The 19,945-nt window shown below is 37.5% G+C and overlaps 1 protein-coding gene across 1 annotated transcript; it reads right to left on the reverse strand.

Moving 5' to 3' along the window:
- Positions 1–7,077: 7,077 nt before the first annotated feature.
- Positions 7,078–19,934, reverse strand: TMEM143 (transmembrane protein 143). The gene is made up of 7 exons (XM_072427343.1): positions 19,734–19,934; positions 14,595–14,702; positions 13,321–13,518; positions 11,642–11,775; positions 10,117–10,396; positions 9,604–9,793; positions 7,078–8,220 (listed from the first exon to the last, which is right to left on the reverse strand). Exons 1-7 carry the CDS (start codon positions 19,932–19,934, stop codon positions 8,063–8,065), a joined length of 1,269 nt encoding a protein of 422 aa, XP_072283444.1. The 3' UTR covers positions 7,078–8,062.
- Between the last annotated feature and the right edge of the window lie 11 nt (positions 19,935–19,945).

Raw genomic sequence — 19,945 nt, forward strand, 5'->3', positions numbered from 1 at the left:
GGGCTTATTTTTCATTTTTACCTAAAAAGGGGGGGCTGTCTTATTTGATGGCCCTGCCTTATCATCGGGGAAACACGGTAATAGATTATTTGGAGTATTTGATGTCATTATGCTCTGATGTAGGCATAATGTATGTGGATTGCAAGTAGGGAATAGAGGATTTAGTGTCAACACTATATAGGCGTATGTCCAACAATAGGGAGACTTTGGAAGAATTCATCTTGTTTGCCTCCTCCACTGTATTAATGAAGAAAGATCTGGGTTCATCTGCGGGTCCTTCTATTGCCTTATGTGCTTTGTTTTAACACTTCAGTACATGGAAGCACATTAACAGCAAATGCTCCAAATGATGAGATTTATTTAACTTTTTGATGTCAGTCATCCTAAAGAAGCGGAGTCTGCAAAACGTGTCAGAATGGAGACTGAATTTGTATCATTTGTATATTTAAACATTTGAGAAAAATAAGCTTTATCTTGTTTTAATGTTTAAAAAATTGGCATCAGTGTGGATATAATATTTCACTATTTGATGTCAGTCACTTGGTTCCTGAAGAAGCAAAGTCTGTGAAACATGTCAAAATGTAGAATGAATTTGTATAATTTGTATATGCACATATTTGAGAAAGATATATCACATGTTTTAATGTTTAAATAAATTATTATTTTTTAAAGATTTAGTGTAAAGGTAGATCCCAAGTTAAGGACATCCACCATACAGACGACACCTAGATACAAAAGGGGTTTTCTTGCTTGCTAGTGTGCAAGACAGACTTGATGGGGACTTTTGCTACACACAGCTGAGACTGAGCTCTTCTGCAACATCTTGTAACTGTTTAATGACCAAGACAAACTCTGCATTTGTTTCTTTTTGCATATCAAAGCACAGCTTGCTCCAGAAGTTAATGAATGTCTAGGCTCATAAAGTTTGTTTTTTTTTTTTGCTTTGTTTGTGATTAAATCACAGTGAGGATTTTATACAGTAACTGACACCATGCTGCCTAATAATATGTTGAAACAAACATCTGCCCCAATTGCATTTATTAAAATAATGAACCTGTTCTGACTTCCATACAAATTCAACATAAGAACAAACCTACAGTCCCTATCTCGTATGTAACTCAGGGACTACGTGTATATGTATGTGAATCAAATGAAAAGGTGCCTTAAAAGTCAATGTGGATATGCAAAGGCTTTGTTATCTAAAGGGTAGGAAACTTCCCACTAGCCTACAATGTATGAGGCATTCTATTGACCGCCACAATAATCCAATGCGGCCTGTGGATAAAGAAATTAAAGCAGGGGTTCCTTAAAACCTGAAAGTTATTCCAATGGTTCCTTTCTAGTAAAAAAGTTGAGAAAGACTGTTCTAAAGAATAAGGAAGGAATGCTGCTTTAGTTATGGGCAGAAGCTGATAGGACATCTCTTACAGATGCTCCACCAAGTGTGTCTGGTCTTACTTTTGCCTGTAGAAACTTAGATACCAAACTCCTAAAAAATCCAGAAACAAAAAATAGAGGTTACTGGTAATGTTCATGGAAATATGGTATAGATGGAAAGTTGTGTGCATATATAACACAGCCTTTTGCTAGGGGATACAAAAAGCTAGTGTATGGTTGAACCCTTCAAGGCTGTACTTATGTGGTTAGACATGGTAGTGACATATATCTTGAAATAATTATAAATAATTGTCTATATGCTGGAAACTACTTGATGATGCACTACACATAAATAGTTTAATAACCAAAGCTTTTTTTTACAACACAGCTGTGTTGTGTCATTGTCATATTAGTCTAGCAATCTGGCAACCTATAAATTCACATTTGACACAAGGTATATTTCTGTTATAGGGATATAAAATATAATATAATGTAATATACAATAAACAATAGACAGACTAGGGCAGTGTTTCTCAACCAAGGTACCAAGGAACTCTAGGGTTACTCCAGAGGTTGCTAGGGGTTCCGTGAGCAATTAACATTTTTTTCCTCCCAGGTCAGTTCAACTGACATCAATGATTTTTTGGTTATCTGTAAGGATGACAATCTTCCCACTGAGCCAGCAATGTAAGAGGAATTCTTCCCACTGACAACCACACTAATGTATCGTGAGTTGGAGATATTTTAATTAAAGCAGGAGTTTCCTAAGATCTCAAAGGTTGAAAAACACTGGACTTGGATCTTAATTTCTTTTCTTGTGGATACTTTTCCTAAGGTGTTTTGAACGCCGGAAATATTTTTCATGTTTATTTGATGGTTGAATTGCAGCTATGCTAACTGAGGCCAATTTAAAAAAAAATGCCGTTATGTTGGCATTGCTGTCATAATGGACATGAATTCACAAAGTAAAGCTTTGCTATGGTTTAGGAAACATCTGGAGATATTATAGCAAACATCTGGAGATGCTAAGCTTCCATAAGCACCTTTTCTCCTGAATTCTTTCTGAGAGGTAGAAATAAACCTCCTTACATGTGGCAGTGCCTAGGCACACTCATAGCTGTATATATGTATTGATCCAAGGCACTGTGATTTCTGACTCCAGTCTTGGGTAATTTGAAATATGATTTTGTGGTATTATTACTGTGCTGCTCATTATCCTTTATAGAGCTGTATCTAAAAACTTGTAGAGCAAGGAGTGCCCTGTTGTATTCAGGTCTGTGAATCTGTGCTTCCTCTATTTATCCTGCTGTTTTTTAATATTTCTGCACCAGCTTAGGAAAGCAAATAGTCTTCCATCAAGATGGCTACGTTCACACTAAAACATAATATGGAACAAGACATGGTAAGTCAATAATGGGAAGAAGATCTGATTCACAACAAGTATCAAAAACAAAAACAAGGAATCAGAAGGAATCAGAACTTATTATCTGCATACATGCTCCCGGTATGTGACCCAGGAAGCATTTGAGGTCAGTATGATAGCCAAGGGGGTTGCTTATTTAGCCAGTGATGGCAGCCTATATGTTTCCCTCTTGCAATGTTTTATGAAGAATAAAACAATTTAAAAATGGATCTTTTTGGAAATCCAGTGTAAAATTTAAATTCTTGAACCCAACCTGGTCCTGGGATGTAGCCCAGTTCTTGTTTGCCTAAAGGAATTGGTTATATAAGATATAGGCTGCCATTGACTGGTGGTTATGTCAGTGCCTTGGTTTCCATATACTCTTATGCACCATCCTAGAACAAACAAAGTAAAGAAGTTCTGACCTTTTCATACTTTCATGAACAAAATATTTATTACAGATCTTTGCCCCTGGAGCAAGACATAGCCAGGCAATTCAGTGACTATTAGATGTCTACGTACCACTTACCCCAAAGAGCGTCCATTGCAACTATATGTTGTACATGATTAGGGTAAGTGAGAACTAAAATAGAACTAGAAATGCATTTCTCCCCTTATATATTGATCTGATGACAGGTGTGCTTTACATGCTGGTTTGTATGTCACTATTCTGAAAGCTTACAAGACTTAAAGCCTTGTGGACTCGCTCGTGCAAGAAGAGGTCACTAGAAATACATACACAATCCATTTATATCAGCAATAAAAAAAAAATAGGTAATTGAACATTTCAAATGGCAATTGTCTCCATAATTGAGGCATATTTTCCCCAAGGAAAAAAATAAATGATATGCAAATGAATCTGAGTCATTACAGGTCAAATTTCAATGAAGCTTGAATCTTGCACATTTCATTGGCCCCTGGGGGATGAGGTCTGCTGCCGACAGAGGTAATGTTACAAAGACATTGTCATAAATAGAAAGATGGGTATAGGATATTGAAAATGAATATACAGTTATCCAAGTGGCAGTGAGTGGATTTTCCATCAAGGCTTTCCATACTTTAGAAATCTAACTGAGCAACCTCAGTTATTTCTTCTTGCCTTATATAATAAAAATTTATATTTATGTACTTCTTCCAAAATTGCAAACACAGGGGTTGTATTTTATGGTTCAATCCAGTCAAAGCTCTTCCAGGGTTCCCAATGCATATATTCAGCCAACAGCCTTAATCAACATGCATGTAAATTAGGAAGCAGGTCAGGTGTGAAATATACTTTTAACCGGAATTAGGAGTGTAACCACCATACTGTATATCAGTGTCTCTTGACCTTTGTAACATGGGGGAACCCTTGAAATAACTTTCAGGTCTTCAGGGAACCCAGTCTATAAATACTTTAGTCACAGCTCACAGTATATTAATGTTGAGGTCATCAGAAAAAAATGACTCTTACATTGCTGTTCAGTGGGAAGAATGTCACCCTTACAGATAGCCAAAAAAAAAAAAAAACGCCCTAAACGAGTCTTATATGAAATAGAGTTTTTGGTAATGGGGTTGGACCACCCATTTGCAATTACATTTGTTTGCATTTAATTATTTCTGGAATTCTGTTATAGCCTGACCTCATGTGTGTATCATAAAATTTTGAGATTTTACCATGGATTTTGTGAGCCCCATAGGAAGCTGAGCAGTTATTCAACATTAGGATTGGAACATTTGGATGAAAAGTTACAGAACAAATGAGTATATTAGGTAATATTCTCAGAAAGTTTTTCCTCCCAGTTACAGAATGGAGCAAGCCATACTATGCACTCGGCTATGTGTTACCATCAATAAATAAATGAATGAAATAAATCCACAGTGATATTTGCAATCTATAGAGAATACCATTGATTTAACCTAGTTTTCTGTAATTCCTTATATTTAAGGACCTCTGTCTTTAACATGGGCAACCCTGTTCCCCTACCAGCCGACATGTAGCTTAGATATAGATGGATACGTCTTTTTGCTGTCGGTTCCTTTGTATGCCAAAGCTAGAGAGAAAATGGCAGATGCCAAAATTGCACCAGATGTTTGTGTTCAGAAACTGGTGCAGATGAGTACCTCTGAATTTCTGAGCTTGCAATTGTATTGCACCTGCTACTCAGGTAAGTCTTACTATAAAGAATACCCAATTCAGGATAACCTCAGGAAAAAAAATCTGAACAGAACACAATTTACCTGCATTGCATCTTTTCAGCCCCACATTGTGGCCACATGACAGCATATTGGACTTTCATTTGCTTACACTTTGCCTAGTGATCTGTCAAGTGAGGCATTTCCAGATCCTTAATACACCAGACCCTCAGAACGTCAGCTTAATTTATCTACTTGCATTCAGTTTTATTTATTGCCATTCAGGTTTCCATTAGACCGATTTCTCCTATACTTTTTTTCCTGCTGATTTACTGGACGAGAAGTGTGGGGGGCCATAGGCAGCAATACAAACTGACTTATTATAGAGTAATAGAAGGCCTGTTAGATTTTTCTGTGCAGAATTTTATCACTTCCTATATAGTAAAATGGTGAACAGGATGAGAAGTGGTGGAAATGTCTCTTAACACAGCACTGGATAGCAGAAAAAGAGAGACAAAGTGGATTTGGAAGAGGTATATATGGCAGATATGCACTTTATACCCTTTAGCCATTGGATTAATCAATTTATTAGGGGATCCCTTTCCTTAAGTCTATTATTCATCTTTATGAAGAAAGCATTACACAATATTTGGAGTTCAACATGGCTCCCCACTGTATATCCTATAGAGTTTGCTGGAATGCTATTACTAAATGTCCCACCTAAATTTAGGTTTCTTTAAAAGTCTTCATAAAAGTTATGTGAAAGAAGTTGAATGGTGAAGTTTTGGTTTTGAAGCAAAAAAAATACATCAAATAAATAGGATCTGTAGCATACAAAAGACACAATATAACAATATATAGGAGATATGCAAGCTGACATTACTGACCCCTTTGAAAATGCTAGCAGCTGGGCTGCCACATTGATCCAAAGAGTTTATTACTTTAGGCAGGAACTCAGAACAAGAATGCAGAAAAGAGAATCAGTATTTATCCATGCATGTGCTCACCGGACAAATTGAGATTTCATTCTGCCTCTGCTCCATGCCCAGCAAGTTTTCTCCAGTGTTTTGGCTGAGGAAGCAACGCTTTTGAAGCAGACAAGTGCCAGCAACAAGAACACAAATGTGACTCACTCTCTCTCTCTCTCTCTCTCTCATGAAGTGCTTGTAAAACAAACTGAATAGGTATATGGAAAAAAGAAGTGCAAAATCTTTTTATATTTATATCAGGGCTTTAAACTCAAAATTGTTTTGGATGAAGTAAGGCTTCATGACTTCATTTACAAGTGGAAGCATGGAAGAATTTTGGCGATGTAGGCTTCAAGGAATGACTTACAGACGGGTAAAGACTTTCTTCCAGACTTTGCCTCCTATGTTCTGTTGGGTGAGGAAACAGCAATTGAGCAGCGTTGTGACTTGAGAGGAAGAAAAGCGAGTCCTATGCTCCCATGTGAGTGCCGAATGAAGGGCTCTGGATACACAAGTGGAAAATCTGAGATATATGAATATTTTACTGTGGCTGGTTTTCAAACATACATCTATGGACATGATAGGGATGCATATTTTATACCAAGATGAATATATTTCATCCTCAGGCTTTGTGCAAGTTTGTATATGAATGAATCCTAACTAACCAACTGCTGTAATGCACAGAAAAAAAAAGTATTTCTTTAGCTAATCATATCAATGGAAAGGCACCAGGCAAAACTTGTTATAGTATGGAAGAGGTTAAACCTGTGTTCCCCACTGGAAAGATCTAACCATTCCCCATTTTATCCTAAACTGGTATAACATTTTGGATACAGATGAGATAGGTGACAGTGGTGCTCTTCCATAGTAAAGACAATGGGCCTGATTTTTTAAATCTCTCCAAGGCTGGAGGAGGATGCACTTTCATCAGTAACGCTGGGTGATCCAGCAAACCTGGACTTCATCTGGTCGAGGATTCAAAACAATTGCTAGCTAATGGCAAATTACTTTGAGGAAATCCATTCCAGGTGTGCTGGATCACCTAGCTTCACTGATAGAAAGTGTATCCCCTCCAGCCTTGGAAAGCTTTAATAAATCAGGCCCAATGTTGTAAGTGTTGTAAAGAAACGAAATGTGTCTTACTAATATGATCACCAAGTGAAAATGGAATAAAAGAAAAACCTAAAAAAAAGAATAATGCAGGTCCATAGGCTGATAAACTGCAATATATATTTTTATTACTAGATTTAGACACTTCAACTTGTGATTATCATTCCAGGGGGAGCACAAAATCCACTGAATTTATTATAATGAAGCAAAAAAATCTGCCATGCCAACAATGTAGAGATTTTTTATGAATTTAGATATGAGAGGTGTTTGTGGGGTTGGCCTATGGGAATATGTGTTACATACATATTTTCTTCCCTTAATATTTTTTTTATACCTTTACCTCTCCTCCCACCTCCCCTTTTATTCTTTTCTTTTTGGTTTTGTTAAATGCATCAACTAAAAAGTACTAAAATTTCCATAATATTATATTTATTGGTATTAAAATATGTAAATAATCCTTTATAGTGGTAAAAACAAATTATGGCGATTATAATTTATGATTTACGTAACAACTTGCCTTAACATAAAAAACTTTTGAAAGTTTTCTTGAAGTTTATTGAATTGAAAAACAATTACTGTGTGCAACAATAAACGATGATTGGAATCTGATTGTTGTGCAAAATTTTTCTTAATTTTTTTTACTTGGCCTTCTCTCTTAAATTAGCTAAAATAAGTAAAGTCTGTGTTGCATCACAGCATCTTTTTATTCTTCAAATTCTATGCTCCAGGGCAGGCGGCATCAGAATAGTAACTAAAGGGCACCCCAGTTTTTTCAGATATCTTGAGGCTGTCAGTGCTCTGCTAACATTGCAGTGAAAAATCATTATGGTTTCCTTTAGTGAAGGCTTTGCCACCAAGTAATAAATACATCAAGCAGAAAGACAATGATAACATAACCCTCTAAAAATGCAGCAGCATATTTATATATACAATCAATATTCTCATGCTCAAGACAAACCTATGAACACAGTAGTAAGTTGTCTCTTTGCCATTATACATATACAGAACAAGCCCAATAACTCAGAGACACGGAGTGCAATCTGCTTTGCATTACAAAGACAAATGTTAGTCCATAGAAGCCATCCTTCTATCTTCAGTTGTGCATCTGTACAGTCTGTTCTTTTGAATTTTTGCTTGTTATATTCTTTAGGTTTTCAAGCGCTCGATCTGCATTGAATGTTATCTCCAGTCCAGATTTTTCATGCAGCCATAACTCAACCTGCTTTTTCATCTGCAGAACTGTTTCAGAATCTAGGTGAATAAAAAAACAAAATAAATTGTTAATACTGTACTGTACAACTTCAAATGCAACCAACTTTGCTCATCTATAGTCATGAATTTATGCAGCGTGAGTAATGTATCATGTATGCTGGGCTGTAGACTACAAAAGTGTTAGGTTTGACAATACAAAGACAGGAGGATCCAGACAGGAACCAAACTGAAATATACACATGCAGGATTCATGGTTTATAAAATAAATTTCAATATTTGACAAAATGGGTCATTGTATATTCAGGAATCAGTCTCCTCAGTTATGATTCTTCATACACTTAATGTAGGGTTTTGTTGAGTACTGAGGACTCAATCTTTTTTAGTTTTGTGCTACATTAAAATAAATGTATTGATGTCGAACCCCAAACCTTTGGAATATAAATTTACAAGTTCGAGTGCTGAAGACTGGGTTGATGAACTATCAAGCACCATGAAGAAGGCAGCACTTCTGTGTTCCAGTACTAACTTTCTCTAATTGTTTCCCCTGGCTCTTGATGGAATAAACAGCCTTGTAGAAAAATTTGAGAAAATGTTGGGTTTGGGTTAGCAAAAAAAAAAAATACATACATATATATATTCTACAGCACAACAAGTAAACCCTCAAGGTTTGTTCAAGAAAAAAAAACAAATTATCTGTGGATATCACTAAGCTTTCTGTTGTGGAAAAAAACACAGTGAATTCTTGGGCTAGAACGCTGATAAGTACATAAATCCCTCCTCTCTAAGGATCCCTACCACATACTGGCAAAGGAATAGATAGGTAAAGATCCCTTGTTTAGAGAAAAAGTTTGCCACCTTCCTATCATTAATAGTCAACATTCAAAATCAAAGCATTAAGAATCAACTTATGGTTTTGCAACGAGTGTCCAAAGGTTACAACATTTTTTACTGATTTTCCCCCTGAAGTAGCAAGTTTGTCCTATGAAACCCATTGGGCATTTTCAAATATCAATGACATCAATTCTTCTTTGGTGCTTGTAACCTTTATAATTGCAATCTTGTGTCATTTGTACTTAAAGCTTTGATTGATTTGGATGTTCAACTAACTTTTAATTATGTTTTGAATAAATTGTTTGATATTTTAATATGACTGTTTGGATGTAGCACTACGCTCCCTACTTTGACCAATCACCTTAATGGTGCCTTTTCATTTTAGGATCCGAGCTACGTATATAACCTACTACCAGTTTTTACCTGACAGCTTTGGAATTTTTTTTAAAAAACTAAAAGAAACTAGCACATCCGAAGAAAACTAAAAAATCCTGTCAAATATTTACCATGTCTTTTAGAACTAAAATGTTGCAGCACATTCTGTTACAGAACAGTATGAGAAGAAAAACAAACACACTTTGTCACACACACCTGTGTAATGCCCATGACTTGGTATGTTAAGTCGCTTGAGAAAGCTGTGGGCTAAGATAACCTCTTTGGCATGTTCCTCTTGTGCTCTGAGAGTCAAGGCACCCAGCAGCTCGGCATTGTTGGAAGTGCTCCTGTAGTACAACATATGAGCCAATTCTAGTGAATGGGCTTTTCTCCGCTGAGCAAAGACCTAGAATATAGCCAAAGGTATGATCACAAAAAGCAAGAATTTAGTGAATGGGGAAAATCTATTATTTATACTATATTAATTATGGGTCTCAATTATACCTCTTCCTTTGATCAATAATTATCCAATGCCACATCCCTAATTGAAACTACAAAAAAGAAAAACAGACCCTAGGACTTTAAAGGCATTACTAATCACACAAATCTTTGATAATGTAAAAGTTGAAAAAAAAAAAAAAAGATTTGACTAGTGTAATAAGTATTAAAGTAGCTAGTCCAGTGGTTGTTTTAGGAGAATCTGTCACCACTCAGTAGGATTAATCTCACCTTCCAGGCACGAAAAGTCATAAATCCAGCAAAAAAGAAGAGGAGGAAGGAAGTTCCAATCTTTAGGTCTGTGAGGACCACCATCCCGACATTGACAAACACAATGCCTCCACTAACCAGCAGCATAATGTTCAATAAAGTGCGATCAAAGCTGGATGTTCGCACCTTTACCACAGGAAGAAGCTGCTCCAACCCCTCCAGGGGTATATCCTTAAAGCATTTTAAAATCATATGGGAGTTTTTAGGGCGAGCTGCTAGTAGAACTCGCTTAAAGAATCGCCTGTTGGAAAAGAAATGAAACCATTAGAAGGCAGAACTGCAAACTAATTAAAAGTCAGAGCAATCTATTACTAGGCATGTTTTACCAAGTGTGTCCTTCATATTTATTGCATAGATGTATGGTAAAAAAAAAAAAAAAAAAAAAGATATATAATGAATGGAGGATTCAGCAATTATACCTAAATATTCTAAGGAGGTTTTCCAGGCTGAGATGACTCCAACTCACAGCACAAAGGCTGTGGATCAAAATGTTTACCTTTTAAGATACTGTAGTAGGGACCAACAAGAATTGAAAAGTGTCTTTAAGTGGAACTAAAGTAAAGGCAGGTGGTTTTGTAGAAAGGAGCAAGTGATGTCCCTTCTAGAAAATTGGACAAATAAAGGTAAAGTAAAGGGAGGGGGGGAGTAAAACTCCTGTTAGATTTTTTTTGCCATATTTGTCCCATTTGGGTGATTTTGTATCTTGACAAGCATGTGAATACGTGGACTTTTCCTACTTAAAGCGTACCTAAACTCAGAAATTTCACTTTACAGAAAAAGGTAGACAACCCTTTTATGTACGGTAAAAAATATGTTTGTTTGTTTTTTTTTTTAAATTCAACACCATTTTCAAAAAAACGAAAAAAAAAAAAAGGGGGTGCAGATGATGATGAAATTGAATGGGAACGCAAAGCCTCCCAGGATACCTAAGTCACGCATCCCGAGCATCTCAGGCATGCGCAGAAGGAGCCTTTTCGTGAAAATCGTGAGATCGGTACGTTTTTTCCCAACCTACATCACCCAATCTCGCATCTGGATTGGGTGACGTAAGAAAAAGAACCAGGAAGAGGAGGCAAACATGGCGGCGCCCGGCACGCCGGCTCGGAGACATATGTCGGTTTCGGGCGAAAGACCCTTCCAGACAGATCGACTGCGCTGTGGGATTAAAGAAGTGTATTTTTTTTTTTTGTTTTGTCCATTTTTCAGTTTACTTCTTCCCAAGTCATTGCAGTGCTCCTCCTAGTGATGGGAATCCTTACCGGTATCTTTAAATACTTGTAGCGGCTTTTAGCAGCTACAATTCCTTACTGCAAAACATTTTTTTTGTGACAAGGCCTATACCCAGCATAGCTCACATCATATACATAGACAATTCCCATAACAGGGGAAGAGTATATACAAAGTAATACAATCGGTTGTGTGTACCATTTATCACAATGTTCTATATTTACATTGTACATGACGACCACCCAGAAACAAGTCTTGCCTTTCCGGTGGGATGCGAGGACTGGAGAAGAAAAATTCCTGGTGCTTGGGGGTCACCTGAAAGGTTAGGGGTCCCAGTCTTTGTCCAAGTGCCCAGTAACGGATATATTCGTATTTATCAAGGTTTACGTGAACCTGAAAAAGCCACAGCAAACGTAAGATGAATTTTGCTTTCAGTCTTGTAAATGAAGCCATTTAAGCACAAAAGTCACATAAATGTTTGTGTTTAAAAAATGATTGTAGTGGTACATATATATCAGGGAAAACAAGAAAACTCTATATTCCTGTCTGAAGAAGCCGGCAATAAAATTTGTAATTGGTAAGCTATGATTAGATGTTAGATTTTCTTCATCCAAGAAATATGTATCCTCAGAAATATCTAGCATTTTGCCATTCTAGGTCACTAAAATAAGAGTTACTGTTTTCCATTAGGAAAGCATGTAGAAGGACAGCGTCCCCTTCCCTCCCCCAGAACAGACAGGCTGATGGACCAACATTGGAGCAACAATGACTTAGCGCCTATATGGGGGTTTAGAGAGAGTTGGCCAAACCAATGCAGATATCAAACCATTGTTTTGACATCATTTAATCCCAATAATGCAGCTCCTAGCCAAGCAAGCTGCAATATACATCGGGTAAGGTGAGAAACATTATTATCTGGTTACGATGTCACCTATCATGGAGTAGAAAATATTAGGCAGCAATTGAACAGTTAACTCTTGAAGGTTGCAATCAGGAAACATTGGCAACATGAGGATCAGAGCAACTTTGATAAGATTTAGATTGTGATAGCTAGATGGGTCAGAGCATTTCCAAAATAACAGATCTTGGGAGGTGTTGCCAATACACAGAGATTAATATCTACAAAAAAAGAGATTAGTACCTACCAAAAAAAAGGGACAACTGGTGAACCTGTAAGAGATTTACAATCACCCATGGCGTAATGATGCAGGTTTGGGTAAAAGTCTAGCTCAGCTGGTCCTATGCCAAGGAAGAATCACAAATTCTGAAGACATTAATGCCAGCCAAATGTGAAAGGTGTCAGAATACAAAGTATTACAGCTTGTGAAAAGACAGTGTGGGATCTGCTGCTAGTAGCTTGGTGCCAACTACGACTGATCACCTTTTAGAGGTCTTGTGGGGTTCATCCCTGAACAGGTCACAGCTGTTTTAGCAGCACAAGAAGCACACTATCAGGTGTGTGTACCGGTGGTTTTAATGTTTTGGATGTTCGGTTTGGGTTTAGTCTTTAGCAAAGATTTCTTGAGTGATGGAACAAGACAAAGAATGTAGCGTCAACTAATTCCTACTTCACATTCAGAATACTAATCCTAATTTAGTACATGAGATTTCAGCCTGTACTCGTAACACATGACTTATCTGCAATTTCTTGCTTTAGTCAACAAGAATGACAGTTCTACTTCCTTCCTTTGTGTACAGAGCTCGCTGTTCATAAAAGATCACCCGATTCTGGAGACATGTCATGCCAACACTGTAATGGGAACTGTGACGAGGCACATCATTCATGTATGTTGTGTAGACAGTGTGAAATTGCAAGGATAACATGCGCTGTACTACCCGTGATTTTCACGTGGACTAATATAGGTTCCATTAGAAAGTAATCCTGAGATAAGCATCCAACAGGCATACTATATTATTACATAAATATGCATCGCTTACCTGGACTCCATCCTGAGGGTGGTGAACAATCAATGCATAAGCTAAAGCATCCTCAGACAACACATTAAAGTTAGCCTGATCCAGAATTGGCTGCAGATGCTCTAACACCAGTTTTTCTCTGGATAGCTTTTCTGCATCTGAAAGGCTGTTGGAATTCAGCACAGAATCGCGGTCAGGATTGATGGGATCATACAAGTCCTAAGAAAGACAGAATATACTACATAACTAAAAAACCCAGGCAATCCTATACATTGCGATAGACTTATGTCTTTTCCTAGATTTGCTTTTTTTTTTTTTTTTAATAAAATGATATTGGTTTACTCTTTAACTTACACTCAAAAAAAAAATGCATCTTCAAAATTTGGTACATTAAGAAACAATTTTAAAATTCTAAATGATTGACTTAATTTGAATTCTAGGTTGTAACACAATAAAATGAAAAAAAGTCTGGCAGGAGGAATACTTGTACAAGAACACGAACAGCCAAAATGAGAAAGGCTTAAAATCAAATTCAATTTCAAATACAAGCTTTATAGGCCGTGCAGCCTTTAATATAAAATGCTTCTTACAATGACAATAAATGTTGCAGCATTTTCAGGAAACATTTACTATTTGCTACTATAACTTCTATAGTCAGGACTGATTAACAGCAAGAAGACCAAGGGAGGAACATTGGGACTGGTGGGTACAATGGAATCATCTCTAAAATCCAAATGATAACTTCCATGCTACGGATCATTTTATTTGCCATAAGATGACATTAAAGATTTCTAACAAGTGTTCCAGAAATGTTTTTAAGCTGGGTGGAAGGAAGCTGTCTGTGGGTGCTCAAAAATTGGTCAGGGCAACAAATTTAGTGTTCCCGGTTGTTACTGCCATTGGAATCCAAAATCTCCTATAGTTCAGTCAGCTTTCCACCATACGTTGCTCCAACTTTCTAATGCCCACCCTCCTAGTCTCATTTTTCCATCGTCTTTGTATTATGCCCCAATTCTTCAGTAACCAGCCAAGCACAGCCAGATGGTTCCAGAAAAGTGTTGGGTGGTGCGCTCGGCTAAAAGCGGCTGGGTAGAACATTGAAGAAAGTGGTAGCATGGCCTGTGGTATACACCTTATAAATAATAACAGACTGTCAGAATATAACAAAGTGGTTTTCTAATGTCTATGAGTTTTCTAATGTCCATGAGGAGGTTATGAGAATAATAAAAAAAGTGGAGTTTATTATTATTAAATATATTTTACAAAATGTTATTAGGAAAAAAAAAAACATTCACCTGAAGCTTCTCAAAGATTTCATGGTAAGGCTGTAGAAGAGATACTTCTAAGTGCTTGACAAAGGAAATAAAGGTCTGCTTCTCCAACTCAGTAGAGGAGTGAAATTCCTGAAAGAATCAAAAAGTGTTGTATACTTAAAAAGAAATAAACGAACACAAAAATCATACCGTCACATTACATCACATTACAATTACACCTATTGAAATATACAGAGAAAGACAAGCACCATGACAACTTACTTTGACAGGAAAAAAAGGACCCTGTCCAATTGAGGTGGGCAAGCACGGTAAACATAGGTAGGAGAATTGGAACTGTGGCTAAACAGTGAGTTAGGGGAGGAAGGTTGGTATGCAAAGTTTAATAATGAATTCCCATGGCTTGTTTAAGTATGTTATTGGTAGCAGCAAGTAAAGATGAGTATTCTATGCTCAAAGGGGGATCAAGGCAAATCTACTGCTTTGATCTGCATAAAGAAAGCACAGAATTGCCTTTTTCTGTGTTCTGTAATTACTTGCAGACAGAGCTACAAAGCTCCGTTCTAAATAGCAGTATTTCCGAACCGCAGTCACTGGTGATGATTCAGTGTTTAGGACGGCCGCCTAGTTCTACATTTATGTATTTACATCTGAGAGATTGCATATTGACACTAACCATAGCCACATGTTGGTGGATCATTCTAAAAATGTTTACTGGCATGATGATATTCAGATACGATCCATATGGAATCTGAGCGGCAATTTCCCTTATGGCTGAGCAAAATCATTCACTAACAGCCTGAGAAGTGTACCAACAAAGAACAAATCAGTCACTGAAAAAATAATGCCATGTCAGAAGCAAAAACTGACCTGTGTAGGAGGATGAGAACATTCTAAGTGCTAGTAATAACAGATATAGTAATAATATTAATATAGCAAGTTATAACAGTGTTATACAATTTATCAGTAACATTGTCTTGCTTTCCAATTCTGGAAAGAAGGTTAAGTAAATAAAATCCACATGTATTTAGGTGAACTTGAAGCCAGTGGAAAGCAGCTTGTATCATCCATTTTCCACCACTCCCATCTACTTCCACCATTACCCATTGTGTTTGTAATTCCTTCATTAATATTATTAAACAGTATTTATATAGCGCCAACATATTATGAAGAGCTGTATCCCCGTTAGGGACATAGGAACCCGAAAAGCAATATATGACATTTTCAAGTTTTTTTTTGCTTTACATACCTGCACAGGGGTTGTGACAAATGTTTAGTTTACAAAAAAATTGAGCGACAGGAGGAGAGGACCCTACCCCAAAGAGCTAACAATCCAAGAGGTGGGGTAAAATACTACATAATAGGAGTGGGGGAAACCCAAGCATGTTCAAGATGGGGATGGAAAGTAGAATAAAAAGCCTGAGCCTGAGATCAGATCACCTCCAAGCATAAATAACTGGCCTGAAGACATGGCTATCAAGTGCCTGTCTAGGTGGATATGTCCATATGGCTAGAACTGTAACAGAAATGTCACCCAACCCAGTCAGTGCGGAAAAACTATTTCAGGCAGTAATCATTTTGAAAAATTACCCTTCTGGCTTGCAGTCATCCTATTTTCACTTTATTTAATTTATATAATTTTTAACTATTCACTTTTTACAGAACTACGGGTGCCACTGCTCCTGCATATACTTTATATACTAAGATTTTGTAGCTGGATCAACTGGCATTAGAAAAATAATATTGGTTTATATATGGGTCAAACCACTAGATGATGCTGTGCCCTCATGTAAAATAAAATGGTACACACTTTACACAAGGAAACAGAACCATCTGCTGGTGGCCAACAATAATGCACAAAAGATTACTTAGGAGCAAGTGACTCATCATAACCCACTAACAAATACAAAATATTTGTAAAAGAAGGGGAATGGGAAGGTAAAATTGGACTAAGCACATTGGATTTTCATCTAGCATTTCTGTTTATTACCATATTAACATTAGCAGACACAGCTGCATTTTTTTGCTCTAGGTTTACACTTGAGTCAGTAAAGTTTTCCAGATTTTTCAAGTAAAAGTGTGTACCTTGGTTTATATTCGAGTATATATAGTATTTTCTAGTATAAACAGGGTCCATCAGGTACCTATCAGTCCAGGAAATCTGTGCATGGGTAGCTCAACTTTAGTTTACCAAGATACCCGACAATACCAGCTTCCCCTGCGTGTGCTGGGAATAATTGAACTCATATGTGCCTGCCAGTCTCCAGGAAGAGAAGAAAGAAGAAGATGGTGACTCCTTGCAAAGAAACAAGAACAGGTGAGTATTTCAGATTTTGTTCTGATTTAATATTACTGACATAAAATATATTAACCGCCACTGCCTCTAAATGGATATAAAAATTCAGCATTTTGTAAAACAATGCCTCATGGATCTTCTCCTTATTAACAATGATGTGAATGGACACAGTTATCTCTGAAAATTATTACAAAGAAATAAATAGACTGGAGGGATTCAATACAAAGTACAACTCTCTCTGACCTTTAACCTGTATGTTGGAGAAGAACTGCTCCAAGGCAGGAGATTCCTATTAATTAACAAGCTCAGCAGTAATGGCTCTCGCCAAGTCCGGATGATCAAAAGGTAAATCAGCGAAATATGACAGCGCTCCTGGCCATAGTTTACAGTGCCATCTCGGAGGGATTTTCCCTGAATAAGCAACTGGCTACTCTGAAAAACACAAAGGTCACTCTTCATTATTGGGTTTCCTGCCAGACCTGGGTATATCTGCTCTATTTAACTATAAATACAGTCTGCTTGTGGGTGGAAAATTCATAAGCAGAATTTCTGTATTTAAAAGATGTTGTCAATCTGGAGAATAATCTGATCTATGTCTCTAAAGCAGAACTGCAGGCAAGCAGCAAAATACACAGGGAAACTACATTTATGATAAGAATTTGTATTTTCATACACTGAGATATACACATCGCTGGTACACAGCACAGTCACGTCTGGCAGGGAAGGGGACCTGATTTTTGCATCTCTGCTGCATATTCCTTTTCACTTACAGGTTCTGTCCTGTATTGATTCATATAAAATCTTAGTATTAGATCATTATGTTGGATTGAACTAAAGTTAGGAAAATAATGCAGAGAATTAATCCTGCTTACTACACAACAATGAAATTAGCAGTAGCTGTCTTGACCAATCAGTTCAGCGATACATTAGCAGACTGAGAGGAAGGTTTTGTATCATTACACCCTGCTTGGTCAGAGGGTTTTATGATGTGAGAACTGCTGGTATGACCATCAACACTCAGCAGCCTGCAGTGATGTCTGCAGGTTTGACCAGTTTGCTGAGATGGATGGAAGCTGAAAGCACAATCTGAAACATTTCTGTAACCTGTGCATACCCAGGTATTATGCCAAGAGACAAATTAAACACATAAGCAGTTTACTTGAGGTAACTGCAAATTAACAGTCCCAGGCAACTGTAGACGTGATCATTATTTTCTGATGTCAAACACTATAGGTCTACATTTCCCAAACCTGTGAATGAAGAAGCAGCAAACTCGTCAGACTATCAATCTCATTCTGCTTTCTTGTATTCTCTTTGCAGTTACACATCTGAAAACCTTCCTTGGGCTGATTGGCTCTAAGCAGTAGAATAATTCAAAAAATTTATAATTATTTCAATCAAGGGATACTGAGAAAAAGAAGTAGGTTATCACGGCTGACAACCGTCTGGCTGCTATCCGGTGGCTTCAAAACTTTTGAAGTTACAAAACAAGAAAGACCATGGAGTTCAAGAGATGTCAGCTGGTTGCAGGTTTGTTCAGGTCCTGTGACACAGTAGTACTGCAGCCTGCGAATAAACTATAAGCAGTGTTCTCCCCAGCCTCTGTTAGCCAGCACTTTTCAGTAACCACGCGGCTGTTTTTGGGTTGTTACTGAAGAGTTGGGTCACAATGCAGCAGTTGACACCCGCCTACATTTGAATTGGTTAAGTTCAGTTCCAAAGGTAACAGTGACAGGTCCTGTCATTTTCACCTACGCAACATCTCCAAAATCGGCCCCTACCTGTCCCCAGAGCCCACCATACTCCTTGTTCACGCTCTTATTATCTCTCATCTGGAGGATGTAATATCCTCCTCTCTGGTATTCCACTAACCCGACACTCTCCTCTACAATCTATTATGAATGCTGCAGCCAGACTCATCCATCCTTCCCTCCGCTCCTCTTCCGCTGCATCTCTTTGTAGTTCTCTTCATTGGCTTCCATTTCACCTTAGAATCAAATTCAAGCTCCTGTGCTTTGCCTTCAAACCCCTCCACAGTTCTTGTCCCATTTACCTTTCCAACCTAGTGGAAAAACACTCCCCTAGCCCCTCTCTTCGCTCCTCCAATGACCTACTAATGACTTCCTCACTCATAACCTCCAATGACCTTATAATGACTTCTTCGCTTATAACCTAATCACATGTGAGAACAAGCTATACCAGGGATGTAGGTGAGGTTCAGACTTTGCTGTGCTGTCTGTCAGGTGTGTGAATCACAAAGACAACTGATGAGAGGGATAAATCTCATTGCAGCTAAAACAACTCACATTTTTGTACGGCCCTTTATTGATGGCAATTTGTTTGTATCAGATGGGGTTCAGATAATATGTAGGTGCTATATAAATACTGGCTAAAAATAATCAGATTAGTTTTGGATTCCTATACAAATTTATAGAATTGCAAAGTACAGTTGCAGCAGGTAAATATAGATCAGAAGGATGTAAATTGCAGGTCAATAGGACTGCCCACCGAATTAGGATTAGTTTTAGATGTATGATGACGCTGATGCAAGCCCTGTTATATCTGAATATTCTTCTGCAGATCTCAAACTTTACCTCCAGGATATCAGTTTTTGTGAATACAAAGCCCTTGCAGCTTTTATTCGTGTTTTACTGTGTAAACATTGTTATTCAAGTGAAATACACCAACAGAGATATTAACAGCACCCTCCAGTGCTGTACCTTTCATATATAAAGCCATTGGAAAAAATCCCTGAGATGTATTTTAACCTCCTCCCTGAAACTGAAACATCTAAAATGTTCAGAGAATGAAGGCAATAACAGTGAATCAAACTGTAAAGGGATTACAAATAAATACCTCTCACTCACCTGAGCCAAATACTCCACTAGCTGACTAGTAGAAAAGGGAATATACCTTTCCTGATATTGTACACCCCAATCATGGGGCTTGCTGGGTTTCCACATTTTTCTGTATTCAGCCATTTTGGTGGCAAGTAAGCTTTTATTACGGATTATTGAGTGGCCGATGCCAATCCCTGTACGCAGGGCCCTCAAGGCTGTGTGTAGCATGTTGAAGGCCA

The sequence above is a fragment of the Pyxicephalus adspersus genome, chromosome 11 (assembly GCF_032062135.1).
Source record: "Pyxicephalus adspersus chromosome 11, UCB_Pads_2.0, whole genome shotgun sequence".
Taxonomy (NCBI): Eukaryota; Metazoa; Chordata; class Amphibia; order Anura; family Pyxicephalidae; genus Pyxicephalus; species Pyxicephalus adspersus.

Bases quoted from the DNA above. Each gene is read 5' to 3' on its own strand.
- TMEM143 (XM_072427343.1), bottom strand. From the start codon at position 19,934: ATGCTACACACAGCCTTGAGGGCCCTGCGTACAGGGATTGGCATCGGC. The intron at 13,519-14,594 runs GTGAATGTTTTT...TGTCTTTCTTAG, and splicing joins AAATCTTTGAGAAGCTTCAG to GACTTGTATGATCCCATCAA. The intron at 8,221-9,603 runs GTGTGTGTGACA...TTATTCACCTAG, and splicing joins AAGTCATGGGCATTACACAG to ATTCTGAAACAGTTCTGCAG.